At 41.4% G+C, this 22,154-nt stretch overlaps 2 protein-coding genes across 5 annotated transcripts; both read right to left on the bottom strand.

Moving 5' to 3' along the window:
- Positions 1-3,707, bottom strand: rhoh (ras homolog family member H). Of its 4 annotated transcripts, none has more exons than XM_039794646.1 (3): positions 3,406-3,707; positions 2,061-2,196; positions 1-1,757 (listed from the first exon to the last, which is right to left on the bottom strand). In XM_039794646.1, the coding sequence occupies exon 3, from the start codon at positions 1,714-1,716 to the stop codon at positions 1,129-1,131; it is 588 nt and encodes a 195-aa protein (XP_039650580.1). In that variant the 5' UTR covers positions 1,717-1,757; positions 2,061-2,196; positions 3,406-3,707; the 3' UTR covers positions 1-1,128. The 4 variants fall into 4 exon arrangements, with proteins under 4 accessions (XP_039650580.1, XP_039650561.1, XP_039650552.1 ...); XM_039794627.1 differs by having other exon boundaries at positions 1-2,196; positions 3,406-3,491; positions 3,616-3,707; XM_039794618.1 differs by having other exon boundaries at positions 1-2,196.
- Positions 3,708-6,485: 2,778 nt separating this feature from the next.
- On the bottom strand, positions 6,486-22,135 carry n4bp2 (NEDD4 binding protein 2). The gene is given in 17 exon segments (XM_039794547.1): positions 6,486-7,375; positions 7,464-7,587; positions 10,908-11,076; positions 11,574-11,741; positions 11,956-12,082; positions 13,039-13,163; positions 13,259-13,419; positions 13,836-13,881; positions 14,172-14,257; positions 14,588-15,805; positions 15,808-17,300; positions 18,119-18,259; positions 18,423-18,499; positions 18,950-19,038; positions 19,194-19,318; positions 19,828-20,839; positions 21,668-22,135. Coding segments are annotated over 17 exon segments (5,445 nt in total). The 5' UTR covers positions 21,906-22,135; the 3' UTR covers positions 6,486-7,329.
- Between the last annotated feature and the right edge of the window lie 19 nt (positions 22,136-22,154).

The following is a 22,154-nucleotide window of genomic DNA, read 5'->3' as shown; positions in this document are numbered from 1 at the left end:
TGTCAATGTGATGAATGAAGTTTTAATTTATGGACAACAGGGATAGTTTGCAAGATACATAGTAGCAGGTCATGTCTTCAAATGTTTCTTATACGGTAGTTTTCTAAAACGAGGTATACAATTAAATTAAATAAAAATACAATTTAAAAAAAATCCACAGAAGCTGCCAATATGTGGCATATAGTTTCAATAAAAAGTGTAAACATTTCAGACAATGTTTATGTATCATGTCCCTTTATTGTAGAATTTAAAAAAAAGTTTCAATCCTCTACAAATATTAAATTATTAAACAAACTTCTCAATTATATTTTGTTTATATCAAAACAAACTTTTAAAATATATGTTTTATGGTTTTTTTCAATGATTGATGTGTGTTGACTGTCATGCATAAGTCAAATTTCGTTTCAATGCAACTGATGTCTGTGTATACATTTCAAACAATAAAAACACAGGTATCTTATAAATAGATTTGAAATCTATATAGCATATAAAATGCACGTATAACCGAGAGAAACATACAGCCTGCTTCGACCTATTGACAGTTTATTTCCTGTTCAAATCTAATGAAATGTTACCCTCCCTGGTGAAATAATAGAGAATATTTAGAGCCCGATGCAGCACAAATGGACCTGTTGGGCTCTCTGAGCTAACAACCACATTTCCTTATTCTGAAGAGTTTAACTCAGCTGTGTCAATATCAAAGTTTCAAATCCTTTAATTAAAGTAAGCCTTTCACAGTAAAAGTTCTTTATGGAGTAATTTTGAAAGACAAAAATTCTCCAATGCCCCATCTAAAACACCTCCATGTGATGAGCTGTGGTTTAATCCACAAGCAGATCAGAAGAATCAAAGATTAACTCCTTTCTTCACATCTCTCCCTGGATCACACAAAAGTAGAACTTACACCAGTTTACATTTGCATGACTAAATCAAAGTATTCCTTTTCTTTTTAGTTTGAGTTTAGAGGAGTCTTTTGGGGCGGGCAGGACACACCGTTAGCGTAGGTATATACGGAGAAATACAGCTTTGGGTTGTAGTACCTCTACAGGCCCTTTCTGAGTTTGAACAGCACACTTGAAAAAGTAATCTCATGAAGGCTCAGGTGCCCACCAAGTCTAAGGTCAAAGGTCAAAAGACCTTGCACTGGTTAATGCTGAACATCCGTCTCCTGGCCTGTTTCCTGGCCTGGTTTACGGCCGTCCGCACTGCATGCTCAAACACCTGTTGCACACCACGGTTGCTTAAGGAGGAGCACTCCAGGTAGCCTTTAGCGCGGACTTCATGAGCCACACGTCTCCCCTCCACCGCTGAGATGCAGCTGGCCCGATGCACCCCCATCTCCCGCAGATCCGTCTGGGTGGCCACAACCAGCACTGGCACCTTGGGCAAGTTCTCTCGAATCTCAGCCATCCACTTATGCTGAATGCTGGCCAGCGAGTTAGGGTTGGCCACAGAGTAGCAGACGAGGACGATGTCGGCCTGCTGGTAGGATCTCGGTCGGATTTGTCTAAAGTTGTCATTGCCCGCCGTGTCCCACAGCCCCAAGCTGATCTGAACACCGTCCATATACACCTCCACCCCTGTGTTCTCAAACACTGTGGGCTTGTACGTGTCCGGGAAAGTCTCTGAGGTGAAGCGGACCAGCAGCGCCGTCTTGCCCACCGCACTGTCCCCGACCAGGACACACTTCACCGACATCTCTTCCAGGCCGTCCATAGTTGCCTCCGACAGTCTCACTCCTCTAGATTTTGGTGGTTCTATGGGAGAAAAAAAAAGTATTTCTCTGGAACTTGAAGAGGAACAGAGTTCACGAGGTAGTCAAAGTCGGCGATCACTCATCTGTGTGTGTTGTACTCCTGTGTTCAGGAGGTAGTTTTAATAGCAGGTGATTTGTAGCCCTGCCTTGTGGTATCTCCACGCCTAGAGATGCCAGTGGTCTTTCAGCTTGTTGAACTGACCTACAACTCAGAGTCCTTAACCCTCTCTCATATGGAGAAGTTTTTGTACAGTCAGCAGTTCTCCAGCAGTGAGCTTCATACACGCTTCACATAACGTCTTACTTAGTTCTTCAGGCCCTCTCGGCTCATCTCACTTCTGCTGGGTCTCTGCAGCGTGGTCAGGTGATGGTCCTCTCTAATGATGGCCGTCATTCTGTCCAAACAGATCGAACCGCTCAGAGTTGAAGAGGGAAATCTACTGAGGAAGAGAGGATACGTTACAAACACAAGGTATCTGTAAGCACTCTATTGTCTTACTTTTAAAAGACAGAAACGTAATTGCTTTAGCAAATTGAACTGAAACCATGTTCCTCCAAACAGTGGACAGATTCTTCTCATACAACATGCGGCCTACCGTAGAAAATGACAGCAGCGTGGCTCTTAATAAAATGTTTGGCATGACAATATCGAAGTAGTCAACTGCTGAGTAGTACTGCATGTGGCAGATGACATCCACTTTTCTTTTCGTAACAGACATTTTAAATTCACAAAGAGAGGTTGAAGTGTAAAGCATTACATATATAACAAAGTATACGGAAGTAAAGATTTGTGCTTGGGTGTGACCCAAAATTCACAGATAATCCTGAAGACTTTAACAGGGGCTCATTAACACTATGTTTGCTGTATTATCAGACACATACATATGACGGGTCTGTCTGCATTAAGTCCAGTGTATCTCCCTGATAACCAGTCCTGATTCTGCCATTTTCCTCATAAATGATAATCTGATAACGGAAGAGGATGATCTCTGTGTGTTATTGTTTGATATAGTGATAGATGTAAATCTTGATGGTTCTTTTGTTCATGATCAACAAAATACTGCTGGTGGTTTCTTAGGACTTCTCTGACGCATAACATTGACAATTTGACAATTGTATTAAAGAGGCAGAAGTAATAAGTCATAACCTCAAAACCACCTGCCATGACACATACACATAGATGGAAAGACCTCCATCACGTAAATGGGACACTTTAATCAGTGTTTTTTCCACAATTCAACTTTCAAAATTATCTCTCAAGAGGAAGTCTTAGTTTTATACTCTCAGTCTACTCTTGGAACAAGAAGTAGGCTATTAAATAGATATATTAAGAAAACATGGATCAAAGCCTCACTGCAACTGTTCTTACTTCGTGTAGGCTAACATGCTTTTATTTTATTTTCTATATATAATAAAATTGTATTTTACACATTCATAATTATATTTTTGTTCTAGTGAGAGAGTAAGAACACCCCTGAACATCTCAATGTTTATTTTAAAGTTGTAATGTTGAAACGTTAAAGGTTTAGGTTTTTGCCCACATTATGGCGTCTTAATTAAATTTCTAAATAAGAATAGCATAGAATATCGTAGGACAGAAACCTCAGTAGGCTATCATTGTGTATCAAGACAAAGGAAAAGACAGTTACCTTTCTTGTCAGTCTTCTCAATCTTTAACGGGCGGATGCAGGCTGCCGCTTTTGAAGACTTCACAGCGCGGAACAAAATCACAAAACTGCAAAAACGGTTTGTTATTAATTACAATCTGCCGATCCACATTGGCCTACCCTAAAACGCCAATGCTAGAGTATGAATTGATTAGAGACGAAACAAGATACAGAGACGAAATATGTTGGCACCTGCCTGACAACGCCGAGGTTGGTAAGTAGAGGAGGGAAGTGAGAACGTATGAGAGAAAAGAAAAGTAAAACACATCCGCTAGTTGCAGTGGAGGTGCGACTCGTATGCTTGCCTCCCCCACAGCAGCTGTGTTCAAATGTGTTTTTTTTTCTTCTTCTTTTGTGCATTTGTACCATTTCATCTGGCATTTCACAACTTACAGCTGGCACACATAAAATAAACAGATTTGTTTAGGCCTAGGCTACTGGTTGCCGTGATCACACGACACACGTAGGCCTACGGGTGATTTAACGTTCCTGTGATTGATTGATTGATAGATAGACAGATAGATAGATAGACAGATAGACATATATATATATATATATATATATATATATATATATATATAGAGAGAGAGAGAGAGAGAGAGAGAGAGATAGATAGATAGATAGATAGATAGATAGATAGATAGATAGATAGATAGATAGATAGATAGATAGATACGTTATTCATCCAAAAGGAAATTTTAGGCATCCATACAATGTATATATATACATATACATATATATATATATATATGTGTGTGTGTGTGTATATATATATATATATATATGTATATGTATATATATACATTGTATGTGTGTGTGTAGGCTAATGGTTTGTGGTGTTATGGTACTGGATGCCTAAAATTTCCTTTTGGATGAATAACGTATCTATATATATATATATATATATATATATATATATATATATATATATATATATATATATATATATATATATATATATATATATCTCACACATACATAAAACACTCACAGAAATGCAATGACCATGATAAGGTACTATGGTAGAGTGTGTGCAATGGTGGTAGTGCAAAAGTGAACAGTGCAGGGATTGAACAGTGCAATAGATTATTATTAAATATTAACTATGACTATGAAATATTAACTGTGGTAAAGAAAGGACACATTTTAAACTCCGGTCTGTAATCAAAAGAAAACCACCTGCACCTGAAGATACGATGCTCTGTAACGTTATCTCTTACTGAATTGATAAAGGGGGGACTCGATAAATTGCCTCAGGTGATGTCACTAGAGTCAGCGGTGGTTGGGTCTTAAAACTACAAGTTTGCAAATAAAACAAAATCTGTGTGTACAGTTCGAAAGAAATGAGCTCATTATCTGCTACCATCCAAATGAGTAAATGTCAGGCTATTGCCATGAACTAGAGCTGAATTCCGTCGGGTTCAGTCTTAATTTCAATCATTTTACACGGGCTCGGGCTTGCGCTCCGGGTTGCGTGGTAAATGCGCGGTCAGGTGATGCGCTTCGATATGTGCGAAAATGGATGCTGAGGAGGTGAAAGTCCTCCAGAGGCTGGCCTCTGGAGGACTTATTTTATTTCTTTGTTTAAACTTCGGAGTGGCCTATAGCCTACGTTAGTCATGAATAAATGATGTTAAACATTTTTATGAATGACTCATTCTTGACAAAAGGCAAAAGAGCGGTTTGCGTGCGCACATTTGAATAATGTCAGGCTGTAAACGGTTCTGTTGGGCTCGGGCCTTGTCGGGCCTAACTTTTAAGGTCCGATTACAGCTCTACCATGATCACATTCTTTAAATTTTGAAATGTGCACTAATACATGTTTTTACCCTCCACTACATCCCTGGTACATGGATTTAGTCATCTCTTTCCCAGGAGTCCAACCCTCTCAAGTCCAATAACAAAAAAATACAAATGGGATGTCAGATCTTTGTCCCAGTGAGAGAGCTTTGTTGTTCGATCTGGCTTTATACAGAAATTGTCCATACTTTACATGTTGGGGAAGCTATAAAACAGTAGTTATCATTTGTAGTGCATGATCTCTTTGCACTGACTTGTACAAAGCATAATTGTAAATTGCATAAATTATACTGTCCCTCTTCATCAGCATCATTACCAATGCACAACATACATGAGCTCACTCACAAACTGGCAGGTCTTTTGATACAGACTAATATTAAATGACAAAAATGATTTATCAGTGTATTGTGATGGTTTGTTTTGTTAGAACAGCAGCACAGGCTTATTATTTCCAGTATGATACATAATCCTTTGATGTAAAACCATACATATACACAAACTGTAAACAAATGAGTTTATTCCACAATACAATATTCTCTGTAAAACGATTTGAACAAATGAATAAAAAAATACAATTTTCTATTTATAATTCATGTGTTCACAAGATTATGTACAATCAGTAAAATCTGTCAACACTGTTGTTGCACTTTTATGAAAAATATCACACAGATAGAAAAACAGAAGCCATTTTAAACCTACAATACTAGTGTAACAACCTGAGGAATACTACTGCTACTAAATTTGGCACAATAGGTTAAAAAAAGGCTTGAAATAACTGACTGGCCTCGAAAGACAAAACCTCACAATGGTGATTATTTTCCTGAGTCTGAATATCAATATTTTAGCAGCCAAGCTTGGCTTGGCCTTAAGTAAATGAAGAGTTGCAGTATGTTGCTGAGGCAGCTGCTACGACAAAGGAGACCGATTGCTGCAGAACTCACAGAAGAGGTTGTTAAACCCATTTTTGGCCTTTTGATCATCTGAAGAGTTTCAGGCTCACCTCCTGGTGAACAAGACACACTGCAACACTACAACCAAGTAGGGCTGGGCAATACATCGATATCGATATATGAGGCTAGATTTCGTCTTAAATTTTAGATATCGTAATATCCTGATATGACAAAAGTGTTGTCTTTTTCTGGTTTTAAAGGCTGCATTACAGTAGAGTGATGTCATTTTCCAAACACACCAGACTGTTCTAGCTGTTCTATTATTTGCCTTTACCCATAGTTATTATATCAACATTACTGATGATTATTTATCAAAAATCTCATTGTGTGCATATTTTGTGAAAGCACCAATTGTCAACCCTACAATATTGCCACAATATCGATATCGAGGTATTTGGTCAAAAATATTGGGATATTTGATATACAACCAAGACAAAAAAACTCTCTTCCATCTCAGCATTTAGTTTTGTGGTAAATTCTCAGACTACTATGTATTAAATCTAGAATTGGTGTCAAATGCTTAAATTGTGTCTCAAAAAAGGATGTCGTAGTACTTTAATTCCTAGAGAGCAACCTCCAAGCAGACAATGTGCAATCATGATTCAATTAAAGATTCATAAAATCCTCACGTCTCAAACGTGAGTCCAGATTAGTAAATGTAAGAATGATTAAATAACGCCTTATTCAACATGACGTCTTCAAAACACAGGGATTTGTCACACTCTTTAAAAGGAATAACGATAAATGTAAAGCAAAAAACAATCACATTATAAAACATTTTTACATTTAAAATGTACATACATTCTAGCTTTACAGCTGTGTGAAATTACCTTATTTACGTTTCACTTTATTTACCATAATCACAAAAGAAAAAATAGTCTTATTAAGATCTAAATTACAATTATGAATTTAAAATGAACCTCAATTTAACCTAGATTAAGATTATGATTAATTTAAGAGAGATAGATAGAGACAGGATGAGTGGGGAAAACTGTAGTAATTGTAAATGTGGCATTGTATAAGTAGTGAGAGAGACAGTGTGTGTGTGTGTGTGTGTGTGTGTGTGTGTGTGTGTGTGTGTGTGTGTGTGTGTGTGTGTGTGTGTGTGTTGTCCTTCATAGCTGCTTTAGTTTGAATCCAATAAGACAGGTTCTTCTCACTTCAAAGAGACCAACACAAGACCTGGCTTTGGCTCAGTGAACCTGAAAGATAAAGAGATAGGATAAAAGGTGGGTGACGATGAACATGTGTGTGTGTGTTTTGCGTGTGTGCATTTGTGTGAATGTGTACCTGTAGTGTTTGTTGTTGAGGTAGTCTATAACGGCGGGGCGGATGCGGGCCACGCCCCCCTGGCTGTGGTTCCCTCTTCCTGTGATGACAGAGAGCTGAGGTCGACACAGACCCTGCTCACAATCTACACAGAAAGGGGCCAAAGACAAAAAAACAGAAGACAGTCAAGAGAAGCAGCGTGCACAAACTTTGACAAAGTGTACTTGTTAGATGTTCTGATCCTTCACATGATTTAGATGTACACCACGTTAACAGTGTCGTCTCTAGTTTGAGTCAGCACTGTTTGGCAAACCCACCAAATACCCACAAAGCTCAGCAACATACTGACCCATTACCCGCAATTATCTCTAAATCAATTCAAGACCCAACCGGTTTATGTAAGACTCACAGTCGGACTGTTACCCATCATCCAACCCAATACTCTAAACTAGTGATTGGTGCCAACAGTATTTGTTTTACACAGTTCTACCCCTCCAAAATTCCAAAGTGCGCACGCACGCACGCACGCACGCACGCACGCACGCACGCACGCACGCACGCACGCACGCACGCACTCACTGTCAAGAAAACACAACTGTGTGATTTCTTTGTTACTCAAACAGCCTTAACTATCCTGAATGGAAGTTTAGTAACACAGCTGAAATTAAACAAACATCGGCCATTTTACACTATTTTAACAATTTATGGACATAATTGTATAATAATTAACCTACAATACAGAACATCATTTACTGAACATCATTTCATTTTTTAATTTTTCTATTTCTGTTCTCTTGTAGCCCATCTGCATCCAAATCCTTTGTGTATATGTTCTGTGTATATTAGGGCTGGGCAAGTTAACGCGTTATTATCACGTTAACTCATTAATTAATTAACGCCGAAAATTATTTTATCGCGCATTAACGCAGTTTTTATTATTTCTTTTATTATTGTAAAAGTTTGTTGCTCACAGGCTTACTTTCACCGGAAAAGAAAACAACTGGCGGATAAACAAACCTACAAACAAAGAGAAGGGTACGGAACTTTTACATGGCCATTGACATTTTAAAGTTCTTCCACACGGCGCAGTCGACAGAGCCAAAGTTATTTGTAACCACTGCAAAGTTGAATTTTCTTATCACCGGAGTACTTCCAGTCTGAAATATCACCTAAGTGCAATACACACAGTTGATACCAGCAAATCATTCAACGAAACAAACAGTGGCGCGTCAGCAGACTACGTTAGATGCAGCATGTGGGAGAAGTATAGATAAACAAAAGGCAAGAGAAGCTAACAAATGCCATAGCCAAGTGGATAGCTACAGACTGCAGGCCGATTAGTGTTGTGGAGGACTGAGAAACATTCTGAGAATCGCAACAAATGACGGCATGTATGAGATTCCCTCAAGACGCACCATCACAAGAAGAATACACAAGTTGTTATGAAAAGGAGAGGACCGTAAAAGCAACGTGCACCCGCTGTTGCTCTCACTGGGGACTACTGGACATCACTGGGTAACCATAATTACCTCGGAGTTACAGTTTTAATGTTATGATTGTGGCTCAGGATTTTGTTGTTTAATTATATCTATCTATCTATCTATCTATCTATCTATCTATCTATCTATCTATCTATCTATCTATCTATCAGGATAACATGAATGCCCTGGCAGTGGCAATAAGCTTTAATTTTGTATTTGCTTTGATTAAATTGTTTAAGTTGAGATTTACACAAAATATTTTATTTATCTGCTACTGTATAAACAAAATGCTCACACACTCCTATGGGACCCATGGTGGATGAGATGGTAAATGGTGGTTCAGAATATCTAGAGTGTCTGCCGTATTGGTCAAAATATATTATTTCTTTTGGTTTCCTTTAAATTCGGGCAAATTGAAAATGGTAAAATTAATGAATAAAGTCAAAATTAAGATAGAGGCAGGCAAAGAATGAAAAAACACATATACACCAATAGCCACCTCATCAGCACTAACCAAAGCCCGTGTTCTGAGCTTTCTCTAAAAATCAGGAAGACAAGCTGGAGAAACGGAGGGACGAAGAGGACACGGACTCGATTAAAGAACGAGTACGTGAGAAAAACATGTTTGAAGCGTTTGTCTGCATGTTACAACAGGCTGGTGGGCAACATATGGAGCGTGGACCCGAAAAAAAGGCCGCTCCCACAAAGGACGTGGTCGAGCCAGAGAGGCCCAGGCAGGTACCGTGGGCAAAATAATGAGCCCAACGAACCAGACCAGTGTTGGTACTGCAAGGACTTTGGACATTGGGTATGTAAATGCCCGAAGAAAAAGCAAAAAACCTCAGACAGAGAACAACACCTGTCCCTCTGTTTGAGTCCAAAAAACTGATGAGGAAGGCAGTGTACACACACACACACATACACACACACACACGACAAGATATAATCATTAAAGTAATTTGTGTATTGTGATTAGGTTGTAATCAAAAGGGTGGAATGTAATGGCAAAAATTACATTTAAGCATAATTCCTTATATTTTTATGTTTTATTTCTACTTTAATTCTCTCACAAATGCTGAAAGAGTTTCTCATTCCCACATGCAGATTTTGATTCTAACCTTGTGAGACATCCAGTCTGGAACATAATGTAAGCACGGTTTGTCTGAACAGATAGGGGCTACAAGGTCGCCCTAAAACTCTCTAGTTTTCCCATGCCAGTTAAGATGTAACTGGGGGGTGAAAGTCGTACCGGGAGGAGGAGGCGAAATGGCTCCAAGATGTCTCTTGTATTTCTCCGATTGTCTTCATGTGTATCAGATTGCCTGTAAGAATTGTAGCGTCATACTAAGCCAAGTGCGTGTGTGCTGTCAGTCTGAAGATGCATATAAGGCTGGTGTTCTGTTCACTCATTTGAGAGACTGACTCCACACTGGGCTGCGGCCTTTTGTGAAATCATGTTGCTCCTATATTTGCAAATATATCTTTTTTAATAAAATACAAAAATATAAGGAATTATGCTTAAGTGCAATTTTGCCATTACAAAAAAATATATATATATATATTTATATATATATATAACAAACAGGATAACATGAATGCCCTGGCAGTGGCAATAAGCTTTAATTTTGTATTTGCTTTGATTAAATTGTTTAAGTTGAGATTTACACAAAATATTTTATTTATCTGCTACTGTATAAACAAAATGCTGATGTTACGTGTTTGCAGAACAAATTTTATGGCACTTTCGGTCATATGGCAGAACATTTAAAATAAAATTGCACTATACACTACTTTTTACTTTATTATTTGGTTTTGCGTATAACAATGCAATTAATCGCAATTAAACAGGGAAATCATGCGATTAAAACTTTTAATCGCTGCCCAGCCCTAGTGTGTGTGGGCACACACTAGTCATGCCAACATTTTCTCTCTCGTCCTCCCTCTGTATTCAGTCTTGATTCATGTACAGTATATGGTTCATTACCTGCGGTTTTGTCCTGCAAGACTTCAGCCAGATGCTCCAGGGCCTCGTCTACATGCAGCCCATGGAGGTCCAGGATGTTGCTAGGCAGCAGCGATGAGTTGACCCTCTTAAAAATCTGAACTGCTGCACGGTGATTGGCCTCACGCATCCGCTGGCCATGCAGGTGTCCCTACAAAAGATGGTGATGCAAATTAAGTTACCGTGAGTGCAGAATGTATAAATAAAAGAAGAGCTGCGCCTTGAAAACAAAAAAATACAAGGGAAGCTCAATGATAAAGTTTGAAACATTACCTCTAATCTAGTATATCCTCCACCCCCATCCCCCATCTTGTTAAGCAAAAGTTATTTTGCTTAACAAGAACCTTTGTAACAAAGTGAACCTTTGTGTATGATTTGTGACTAGCAGTGAGGTTGCAGATTGTAACCACTTGAAACTTCTCCTGTGTGCCAAGTGTGTAGGAGAACTATGGTGGCCAAAGTAAAAATGTGAATGGCCCTATCTAGAGCCAGGGTTTGGTTTGTCTGATCTGGCAGACTCTGTGGAAGATATATTCCATTTCTGCCAATAGATCACGCTAAATCCTACACACTAGACCTTTAAATAAAAACAGAAATACAAAGCGCTTGACAGGTGAAAATATTACAGTAAAACATTCAGCTCCTCACCTGCTGTGCGTAAAATGAGGCCACATCTTTGCGTCCTTGCTTGAAGGCCTCAGCAGCTTTGGAGAAACACTCGAGCTGTCTGCTCTTCTGTTGGCTGGCCTCGGCCCTGAAGTCCTCATACTCTGGGTCTTCCGTATCCTGATAGGTTAGCTCCGGGGGCTTCTGCCTCTGACAAAGTGACAGTGAAACAGAGCAAATTAGGGTGGAGAAGTAATCACTAAATCATATATTGTGATATGGTCTCTTGCAGTGAGGTTTACATTTTTTTTTATTCCAGAGGAAAACCAATAAAGATAGACATACATGACCATAGCATTCGTGTTTAACATGTGAAATTGATGAATACATTAGTTTGTTTCTCTCTGCTTGTGTTTGTGAATACCTTCTCCCTCTCCTTGCTGGCTGCTCTGAGGTGGTTGGATCGAGGAGCCTCTGGGGCGACCACTGTCTTGACGGGTTCCTGGTCCAGTAGAGAGCGAAGAAACAGCTCCGTCTGGGTCAGGCTGTAACTATGCAAAGATAAACACATATGCAAGTTAGTATAGAGCAGTGCTTCAACACATCAGATGGTTGAGAGCCTAGATTCTCTGCCCCAAACCCGATTGGCCCCCCCATAATTTGAAAATCAACATTTGAGGCTCCTACCTCTCATTAATGAGGAGAAATGTTATACAATCTTTATTAATATGACATATGACAGTTTTTGGGCTGTGCTGAACATTCAAGAAAGTCGCATATCGGAGATCGTGTTATAGTCTCGCTTTGCCAGACCATCCACGCGCTGCGGAGCGGAGGAGGGTCTGGCTAGTCCATATAGCATTCCAGGATGGGAGAAAAACGTGCTCTGGTTTATTGGCATTTCTTTAAACCAATCAGAATCGTCATGGGCGGTGCTAAACTCTGCACAGAGCCGCTGTAAAATAGTCGTGCGAGAGAAAACTAAGATTGGACAGATAGTCTAGCTAGCAGTTTCGATATACCATGCAGAGATCTGAGGAGCAGTCAACCATAGTCCTCATAAATCCACCGGAGTTTAAAATTACAATACAAAGAAAGCGGAAAGAAACGGATATCGGCAAAAATACAGGCATCCGGTGGAATTTCCTGCGGCACCAGAGCAATCCCGGAAGTGGAACGTCAAGCATATAGACTCGCTTGTAATACATTAGTTAAAATTCGTTTTTTTGTTTTTCACAGTGAAAATTCAGGTTTTTAAAATCAGGCTTGGGCTCAAAACTGCTGCCATGGTTTGGGGTCAGGCTTGGACAGAAACTATGCGGGATCGTGTGGGGGATCATGCATGCTCGGGCCTTTTTGGGCCCGATCATAGCTCTACATCAGATACATATATTTTTGCTTGATATAGAAAAAAAGAGAGCATGTTTGTATTATCAACCTTCATCATTTATATGATAAAGTGTCTCAAACTAATTCAATTAATACATTCTCAAAGTGGTTTTCTCACTTGTGGTCTCTGAAGATGTCCTGGAGGAAATGCCTGTCAATGGTGGGGAAGAGGGAGTACAGTTGGTTCTCTTTCATCAAGGCGGCTCCATCACGCCGGTCAAGGTCTGCACAACTTTGTCTGGTCTAATAGGAGGAGGGTTGAAAGAGGTGATGATGTGGGGAACAGACAGGAACAAACCAGGATAACATTATTTAAGAAGTCCACAGGTATGCGTTACCTTTTCCTCGTTCTTCTGCAAAGCCTGCTGCTCTTTAATAATATCTCTAAGAGACACATGAAGGCGGGACACATTCCAGTGGTCCATGAATGGCATCTGACCATGGGCCTCTGGTTGGTTGTTCAGTGGCTGTGTCCAGTCTCGTGATCCAGGTCCTGAACCTATACATTGAAAAGGTTGGGAAACAAAATGTTATTTCTGAAAAATGCTGTTTCCAGTAGTATTTCTTTATTTGACTCAGACAATATGGGTAAACACTGTTACACAGGAAAAATGCATCAGATGTAATGTATATTTCTGAGTCTTTTGCAGCCCCCATTACTGGTTAGGCTTTTGTACACAAAAAACTGTGATTTTACATGTAGGTTTCCATGTGTGTATGTGTGTGTGAATGTAAGACAGTAATGATCATATGCTGAGCAAAGGAAGCCGCAGTTATCATTACATGATGCTCAATGGATTTTAAGTGTGTGTGTGTGTGGGCGTGCGTGCGTCGGTGGGGCGTGCGTGCGTGCGTGCGTGCGTGCGTGCGTGCGTGCGTGCGTGCGTGTGTGTGTGTGTGAGAGTGAAAACTTACTTTCCTGAAAGATGTGAGAGGAAAGAGTTGCTTGTTTCTGCTTTTCCTGTAAAACAACATTCATAGTCAAATTAACAAATGGCGACCCACTCACAGTAAATCAGAATATCAGGGTACATTTATAATTGCATGGATAGAATTGATGCTGGTAAAGACTCGCTAAATTATTAAACCTGCAATAACTGAAGAAGCTTTGTAAAGCCGAGGGGCGCTGCAGATTCGGGTAATAATTCTCTGTAGATTAATCCCTACTAGCGAACCCTCTCACACTGTCATTCGTTAACTTGTTATTAATTTAAAAAAACATATTGATTATAGTCGCCTTAAACAGCTTACCTGAATGGTTTCGTTCCACTTCTGGTGGAGTAGTTTAGCAAGTTTCAGGTCCATCTGCACTACATAGTCATCAGTTGAGCATGTTCCTGAATATTGTGGAAGGATATCCTTATGTCAGTCTGACTACCAGAGAAGTATTTAAAGATTGTATTGGTTCAGCAATTCATTAATTAGTATGTTTCAAGCAAAGCTGCTTATCAGATCGTCTAACAGCTACAAAAACACTTTTTAGTTGATCTCGAGGGCTGCGCTCAACGCATTTTGTAATTTTACAAAGCAGACAATCTTCTGTTATTCAGTTATTTTTTATGAATCACAAAGTACGTTTTTAGCTTAAAGGCCTGCCTTGTCATCCAAGTATTACATTCAGTGGTTAAAAAGGGTTTTCTTCAGTGTGACACCTGTGTGTGGGTTACCTGGGTCTACTCCAACAGGACCAAACAGTTCAGTTAGCTGCAGTGCCAATTCAGTGGGTAGTTTCAGCTCCACACTCTGAATGTCTAGGTGTGTGCTCCTTCTCTCCTCCATGTGCCTCATTTCAGTCTTCTCCTCCTCCGCGTGTTTTTGATCTCTCTCCATCTCCTCTAGCTCAGCCTGCAGCAGCCGGTGAACCTCGTCCATGCTAGCAATCTCCTCATCAATCTCAACTCTTGACTCTTCAATTATTACGCCATCGTCTAAGCTTCCACCCCAAGCCCCGCCTTCTAGGTCAGCTTCTGATGTCACTTTGTGTTCAGTGTCACCCCATCTCTCTCCTTCATTTACCGCATGAGGCAGACCAAGTTCTGTTTGAGGAGAGGATTTTAAGTGTGAGGTTGTATCAGGAGCTGCACCTCCAAAACTTAGCAGATCGGTATTCTTGGAGCTCTCATCGGATTCTCTGACTGTCCCAAAGGTTGCCTGCGGAGTCACCTCCTCAAACCCAATTGGCTCTCCCTTTGGCCAATCTTCAGGGTGATGCTCATCTAACACATCAGGACGTAACCTGGTTCCTACAGGCTTGCCTAAAGCTCCACACGGACTGGATGTGTTCTGCTCATCTTCACCCCCCGCACCATCCTCTTCCTCCTCTTTCTCACCATCATCATCTCTGAAGAACCTCTCTCCAGAGTCCAGCAGCAGGTTGGTCGTCCATTCTAAGTCCTGATAGCATTTGTCATACAGATCTTCTAACGTATCAAAACTAACCAGTTTAAAATGGCGGCTGAGAATGCGCAGGCTCTCAAGCCGGTTTTGAGTTGCCCCGAGCTCTTTCTCTTCCACCTGTGTGCCTTTCTCATGGACCACGCGGTAGGGCACCACTCTGTGGCCGGACGGGTGGACTGCAACCGCCGCAGAGACGGCAGTGGACAACTCTGGCACAAAGCGAGAAGAGTCTCCGGACAGGACTGTGATGTCACTATGGTGGCTGCACGCAGTGACGACTGCATCGTCTTGACAATTGAGACGCCAAAGAAGGGCAAAGTCTTGAGGTTCTGTCTGGGTGGGGCTGTCTGTGTCTACCAGAGGAAGTGGGGAAGAAGGCTGCAGGTGTGCCTCTGGGGTTGGGGGGGGGGATTTTTTATTTTGGGGAAGGGAGGGGTTAGGAGGAAAAAGGTTGTGGGGGGTGTTGGTTTTTTTTTTAATTTGGGAGGGGAGGGTTGTTTAAAAAAGGGGGCGTTTTGAGTAAAGGTGAGGGCTAGTTTGCACTGTTTCCCTGATCTACGACCCTGGCGCTGCTTTCGCTCCTGACTGCCTCCACTGAAAGAACTGCTTTCTGCTTCCACAGAGCCCTCACACACAGGACTCTGACACATCTCACTAATATGACTTCCATCAGCCTCAACTCTTGTCTCTCTGCCATTGTCTGTGCAGACATGTCTGTCATTCCTTTCCGTATCAGTATGACCAGCAGTAGGCTCTGTACCAACCTCACCTTCAATATTGTGGCTTCCCGCTCCGTCATGGCATTCGTTTGCCTCCACAGTTTTGGAGATAACTAGTGAACTAGCAGTAAGAGCTGAGAGAGGATTTGTTGGATTGGTCGATTTCAAATCCACAGACCCTGTTTCTCCTCCAATCTCTAACACATTATCATTCCCTCCTGTGGTCCTACTTGCTTCATTTTCAGTTTTAAGTCCCTCACAATGATCAATTCTTGATTCCCTGACCTTACAAGAGTCAGCTGCCTTCCAGTCTAACACACAGTCAGGTAATTCACCTCTGCTGCTGTTAACCCTGTTAATGTCTTGTTCCCTCTCCTCACTGTTAGATCTACTGCCATGGGATTCCCCAAACCTGCCACCTGCCTCCTCTGTCTCCAGTTCCTCTCCAGAGCTCAGGGAAAGGGAGGACGAATGGGAAGAGCCTGTCTCTATGTCAGCAACTCCTGTCTGAATGAGATCAAGAAGCTTCTGAAACTCTGTCACATTGGGTCCCGACTGCACTTTTGTTTTATTTTTGTTAGCTTCTTGAGACACAGCTCCATCTTCCTTCCTACTTCCCTCTTTATGCCTTTCTCTTCGCTTCACCGGTCGCTGCTCGAGGGACCCCTCACAAGGCCAGTCTCCCACAAAATCGAATGTCTTAGGCATTCCCTTCTTTCCCCCATACGTCTCCGTCTCAACCCCTTCCACTTCCCTTGACTTTTCTTTCCCCTTTGCCTCGCTGTGTGATTGGTTGATATCTTTCACCAGATCTGCAGGCTTCGAACTGTCAAAACCTGACCTCCTGCTTGGCCTCTCTCTCCTTACTCTTTGTGCAATAGACTCAGAGAACGCCACAGGCATTTCATCCCCACGATGATCTTCACTCATCACTGATTCCACAATACAGTCTGGGATTCTCTGATCTCCTGTTGGACGATTCATCTCTAACTTGGCGTCCAACTCAGAATCTAATTCCCCCAAATCCATGTCATCATCCCCATCAGACATTACAGGGTTTTCCGTAAGTCTTCCAGTAGGATGGAAATTGAGGGACTCCGTAGATTTGTGGGTGCTGCCTTCCATCATTCCCACCTCACTAGAACGACCAATTGATGACACGTCAGGGAGAGAGGAATACAGCTGAGGGCGGGATTTCATACATCCCTCCGCCAATTCAGGCTGCCCTACAAGGTCAGGACAAGGAATTTCAGAAGACACTGGCCTAGAGAAAACAAGATATATGAATGGTTAGCTATGTTAATATAAATCAATTAACATAAGTAGTCCAATGATATTTGATGAGTCATGTTCATTGGATGAGCATAAATCTCATGATTTTTTTTTTTATACCAGGTAATATTTAACCTTCTGTGCTTTTATTAAAAAACAGAATTATCCCTTTTGATAGTTATAATAAAAACTTTTAACTTAAGGCAACAGAGTGGTGGAGAGCCATCTGTAGTAGACAGAAATGTAACACAGATTATATGAATACATGCCAAATTAAATACCACATTTATTTTGAGAAATTAACAGGAAAAGTCACCAGTAGAAACTAGATACATGGCGATATTGCAGTGAAATGAAAAATAATGATATGATTGGTATATAAATTACTTCTTAGTCCTCAGTAAAAAATCTTTTGCATCCCTAGTCAATAGTCAGTCAATTCCACTGTGTTTCAGCTGTAAAAGATGTCTCTATACACTATCCTAACCCTACAGACAGAGTTCATTTCATCCACATATCAAGACGTGTTGTGTAGCTTGCAGCTAAGTCAGTGGTAGTTTTGCAGTATTCACATTGACACTCTTTAACTGTCATATACAGAAAGTGACCCCAGGAGGTGCATCAGCACAACATCTACCGTTTGAATTACTCGACTTTGAGAATATTCACATGGACTCTTATCAATTATCAACTTATTAGATACTCCTCCAGGTTATCTAAGTCATAATTGGGTTTTCTTTATCCAAACGCAATGTGATACAAAGCAGATGCCCTGTGTCTCCAAGACAAACGTTTGAAGGTGAAACTCACTGTGAGCTTCTGTTCTCCAGAAGGACGCGTTGTTTGATCTCAGGCATCTGTGAACCCATGATGCCTTGGACTGTGATGAAGCGCTCATAACCATTAAGCATGCGTCGGATTTTTTCCACTGGCACATTGTGTGTGGTACGCCTGCATATGCATGTAGAGCCACACACAAGCGAACAGATACAAGACACAAAACTGGAATATATCAAATAGTCTCCAACAGCATTTTGCTCTTCATGTGCAAAAAAACTAAAATGGTGTTGACATTCTGCATTAAAAACAGATGCTACTGTAATTCCTCTCTCACCTCTCCAGTTCTCTTGGCTTGTTCTTCCACCAAGTGTCCGGCTCTCGGAACAGCACCTTATATCCATGTTTCAGCGCCTAGAACAGGAGCAACCATTTTTTGCACTTCATAACAAAGTTATATGTAACTATATCCAGCCACTTGTTTTTTTAGTGCAATCCCACAAAATATTTGTTTAGAAACAAAATGCTTCTGCCGCTGTTAATACATAAAGAGGCATAAGGCAAAAGTGTAGTTTAACAGGCGTGAGTGGAGTTCAGACCAAAATCAGCCTTGCGTTTAAACAAAACATGGGCTCTTCTTTTTTGCGTGTTCACACGCAATCTATATCTTTTTCAGCTACAGCTGACACAGTCTTTTGCTCTGTCTTTGTATTGCACGAGGTCTGGACAGGCCTAAACCATACAGTGTCATGAATTAAATGTTAATTAAGAGGACTTGTATGATCCTCTTCTCCAGAGCAATTAGTGCAAAAGCAGAATTAGTTAGCCATGTGAAAGCGGTTACCATGCTTGTTGCTGACTGACCTGAGCCACATAAGGTCTCATCTCCCAGCTCTGCATGTTGGTATTGTCAATGATGATGGGGTTAGCGCCCCTTTCAAAAGCCTCTTTGGCTACAGAATAAAGTTGGCACAAGAAAAAAAGCACAAGAGAAACAAACCACTTGTCATTTTACACACAGCAGTTAAAAGGAAACAATGGCAATCAATTACATAGATAAAAGAAATCTCATGACTCGCTGCTCCTGCTTCATGTGTTTGTTGTTTACCTTGTTTATGGTTCCACTCATGGGCCTCCCCCAGAGCAGCGGGGTCAAACTGATATTCTCCATTACGAGTGAAATAGTCGTCAGTGCTCAGTCTAACTCCACCTGGGTTATGCTCTAAGTAGGCTCTACACACGCACACGCACACGCACACACACACACACACACACACACACACACACACACAGTTGTAGATAATCTCACAACTGACACATGAGATCTATACCTGAGACTCTCAGTGGTAAAAGGAGCCTGACCATCTAATGCCTTGTAGGTCTAAAGTAAAATTTAAAATGACTCCTAAAAGCTCAATCCTAGTCCAACAACAATGAGTGAACAATTTTATTTATATATATATATATATATATTTTTTTATTATTATATATATATATAAAAAAGGTGTGTCTGTGTTTTTTTTGCTTGTTAAAAACAAACATTAGTATCAGTATGTTTGCAAGCAAAATGAGTACCTTATAATAAATAAATAAATAAATAAATAGTTGTTTCTTATTCTGGCATGCAACAAAGTCTCCACTCTGTTGGCTATAGTGCAAAACTGCAAAACTGCACTCCTGAACACCATACGCTACTACGAGTGCATAGCGTGTTGCTATTTAGAGTATCCAAACATTCTTACCTTGCCAAGGTTGACTTGCCAGATCCTGGAGCACCACGTAGCAACACAAGGACCTTCCCTACCAAACGAAGCCTGCTGTGAGCAGGAGAATCTGGAGCAGCAGACAGGGCCCATGACTTTGGAATAGTAGCAGAAGGTTTGAGAGGTGCTTGGCTGACGGGGCCCTGACTCAACCAGGGAGAGGCATGCCTGGGTTGGCTGGGCCAGTTGGAAGGTGTTTGAGCCACAGGGGTAAGGAACACTGGCCCCTGTTTTCCATGTATACGAGGAGAAAACACTGGTGCCTGCAGGTTCCAGGGTGATGGCATGTAGCCAAGCGGCTCCGGATTCAACACGTTCACCTTAGATCTTGCTCCTCCAACTATCGCTTTAGAGGGCATGAGCCCGGCCTTGTCTGAGAGAGTGTGTAATGGGTCTTGCTTTTTATACACCTGGAAAGCCGAGGGACGTCCAGAAGCTGCCAGGTCCAAAGGAGGTTTCAGCTTGTCTCCAGGCATCTCTGTCATCAGATGTGTGAAATCCACCGACTGCTGCTCCTCAACGATCTTGTCTTCCCAAGTGCTGAGGTTGTCGAGCGGAGAGGAAGCTCCAGAAATATGCTCCACCAGACTTCCCACTAGGCCTTGCTGCTTGGCAGAGGGTCCTCTAGATCCAGGCTGGAGGCTGGACTGAAGCAGCTCAGGGAGGACCTGATGTTGGAATGGTGGTGGAGGGAAAGAGGAAAGGGATGTGCCAAGAGATAAATACTGGCTGCCGCCTTGTTGTGCAGTTAGTGTTTCTAGCTCCTGATCAACTAGGAGGTCCAGCTCCTCTGTCAAGATGTTGCTGGAGGGAGGAGAGCAGGGCAGCTGTGACAGTTTGGAGGAGTCTGGGTCTGGTCTAGATTCTGAGAAGTGATGTGGGCTTAGCAGGGCTGCAGCAGTGCGCTCAAAGCCAGAGACAGGAGAAGGTAAAGGGGCTGCACCTTCAGCAGCCACAGACAGCTCCAAGAGGGAGTCCATTGCATTTTCAACTAGAACACAAACAGAAAAACCACAGACACCAAGAGAATGAAAAGAGTGGCTCACTTTTCAAGTCATGATTTAATGTTTCAATACTTAATTTTAACGCAGTTGATGGACATTTGTTTTGATGAGCTGAAACAGAACACAATAAAAACAGAGTGGTAAAACACAAAGAGCATTAAAAATGATTTAAAAAAATAAGAGTAAGCAAAATGACCAACCAATGATAAACACCATTCAACACATACCATTACAGGACAAGTTCTTCTCAAGTTCGTTTTATGTGAACTCATAATACATCTTTAGGCAGGACTCTTGAGTCATCTGATCTGGGATTAGTGACTGACTGGGCATGGTTAATTGTTTTCTGTTGTACCCCCCGAGGCTCTCAAAGCGTTTTTACTCTTTTATATCTCAGCAATGTAGGCAGTTTAAACAAGTGGTTGCGTTCTAAAGGCATTGATGGCTTTTGTTTGGTCTATTTCTGTTTTTTTCTGCTTTACTGACTTGAGAATCAATTTGGTGACACTTTAATACCGGTTTATTTCAATCAACTTTACCAGGACATACAGCATCTAAACAGGCACAACAGGTTGCAGAGAGTGCGTGGGTTGAAATGCAAAAAATGCAGGGTGCAGTCTTAGGCGACTGCGGATACTGTCATCAATACACATGGGACCTCCACTATAACGTTAGAGTAACCTCATGTAGTAAAATGCTATCAGAAATATACAGCTAACAAAGCTACCCAGCTAACTGATTAGACAGAATACACTGAATAGCATTCCCACGAGTCACAAGCAGGTTGGACAACGTTCTTCCATGTTTAGTGCTACCTTTAAAATCACACTCGGACAGCACGATGTATATAACTTCTGGGTCCAGGTGTGAGAACATCTCCTGCATGCTTTTGACGATTCTCTCCTTGACGGAGCTGGATGGAAAGTTGTTCGCCATGGCACTGTCAAATCCCTGCGGTAGTCGGTAACCCGTGTTGTGGCCGAGGCTTCCCCCCTCTGGCGGTCCGCCGGGGACTCTGGCCGGACTCTGGCCGTTTTTCTTTCTGCGAGGCATTCCGTAGCCGGGCCGTAGCCTCTCATTAGCGGCTACACGGAGCTAACAACGTAGCTGAGGAGCTACAAAAAGGGTGGCCCGGAGCTGAAAAGTAAAAACATCGGGTAAAGTAACCAAAGTGCAGCAACTCAAGGTTATGATATCTAACAGCACTCCAAGTGGTGGAAATACATCAGAAAGTGGCAATCGTTCCAAGTCCGCCAACAAGGTTGACACCGGAAATCAGGACAGTGACTTCAAAATAAAATG

The sequence above is a fragment of the Perca fluviatilis genome, chromosome 1 (assembly GCF_010015445.1).
Source record: "Perca fluviatilis chromosome 1, GENO_Pfluv_1.0, whole genome shotgun sequence".
Taxonomy (NCBI): Eukaryota; Metazoa; Chordata; class Actinopteri; order Perciformes; family Percidae; genus Perca; species Perca fluviatilis.
This window is presented reverse-complemented; position numbering and strand designations above follow the sequence as displayed.

What these genes read in the sequence shown, in the direction of transcription:
- rhoh (XM_039794618.1), bottom strand. Translation starts at nt 1,716, where the DNA reads ATGGACGGCCTGGAAGAGATGTCGGTGAAGTGTGTCCTGGTCGGGGAC.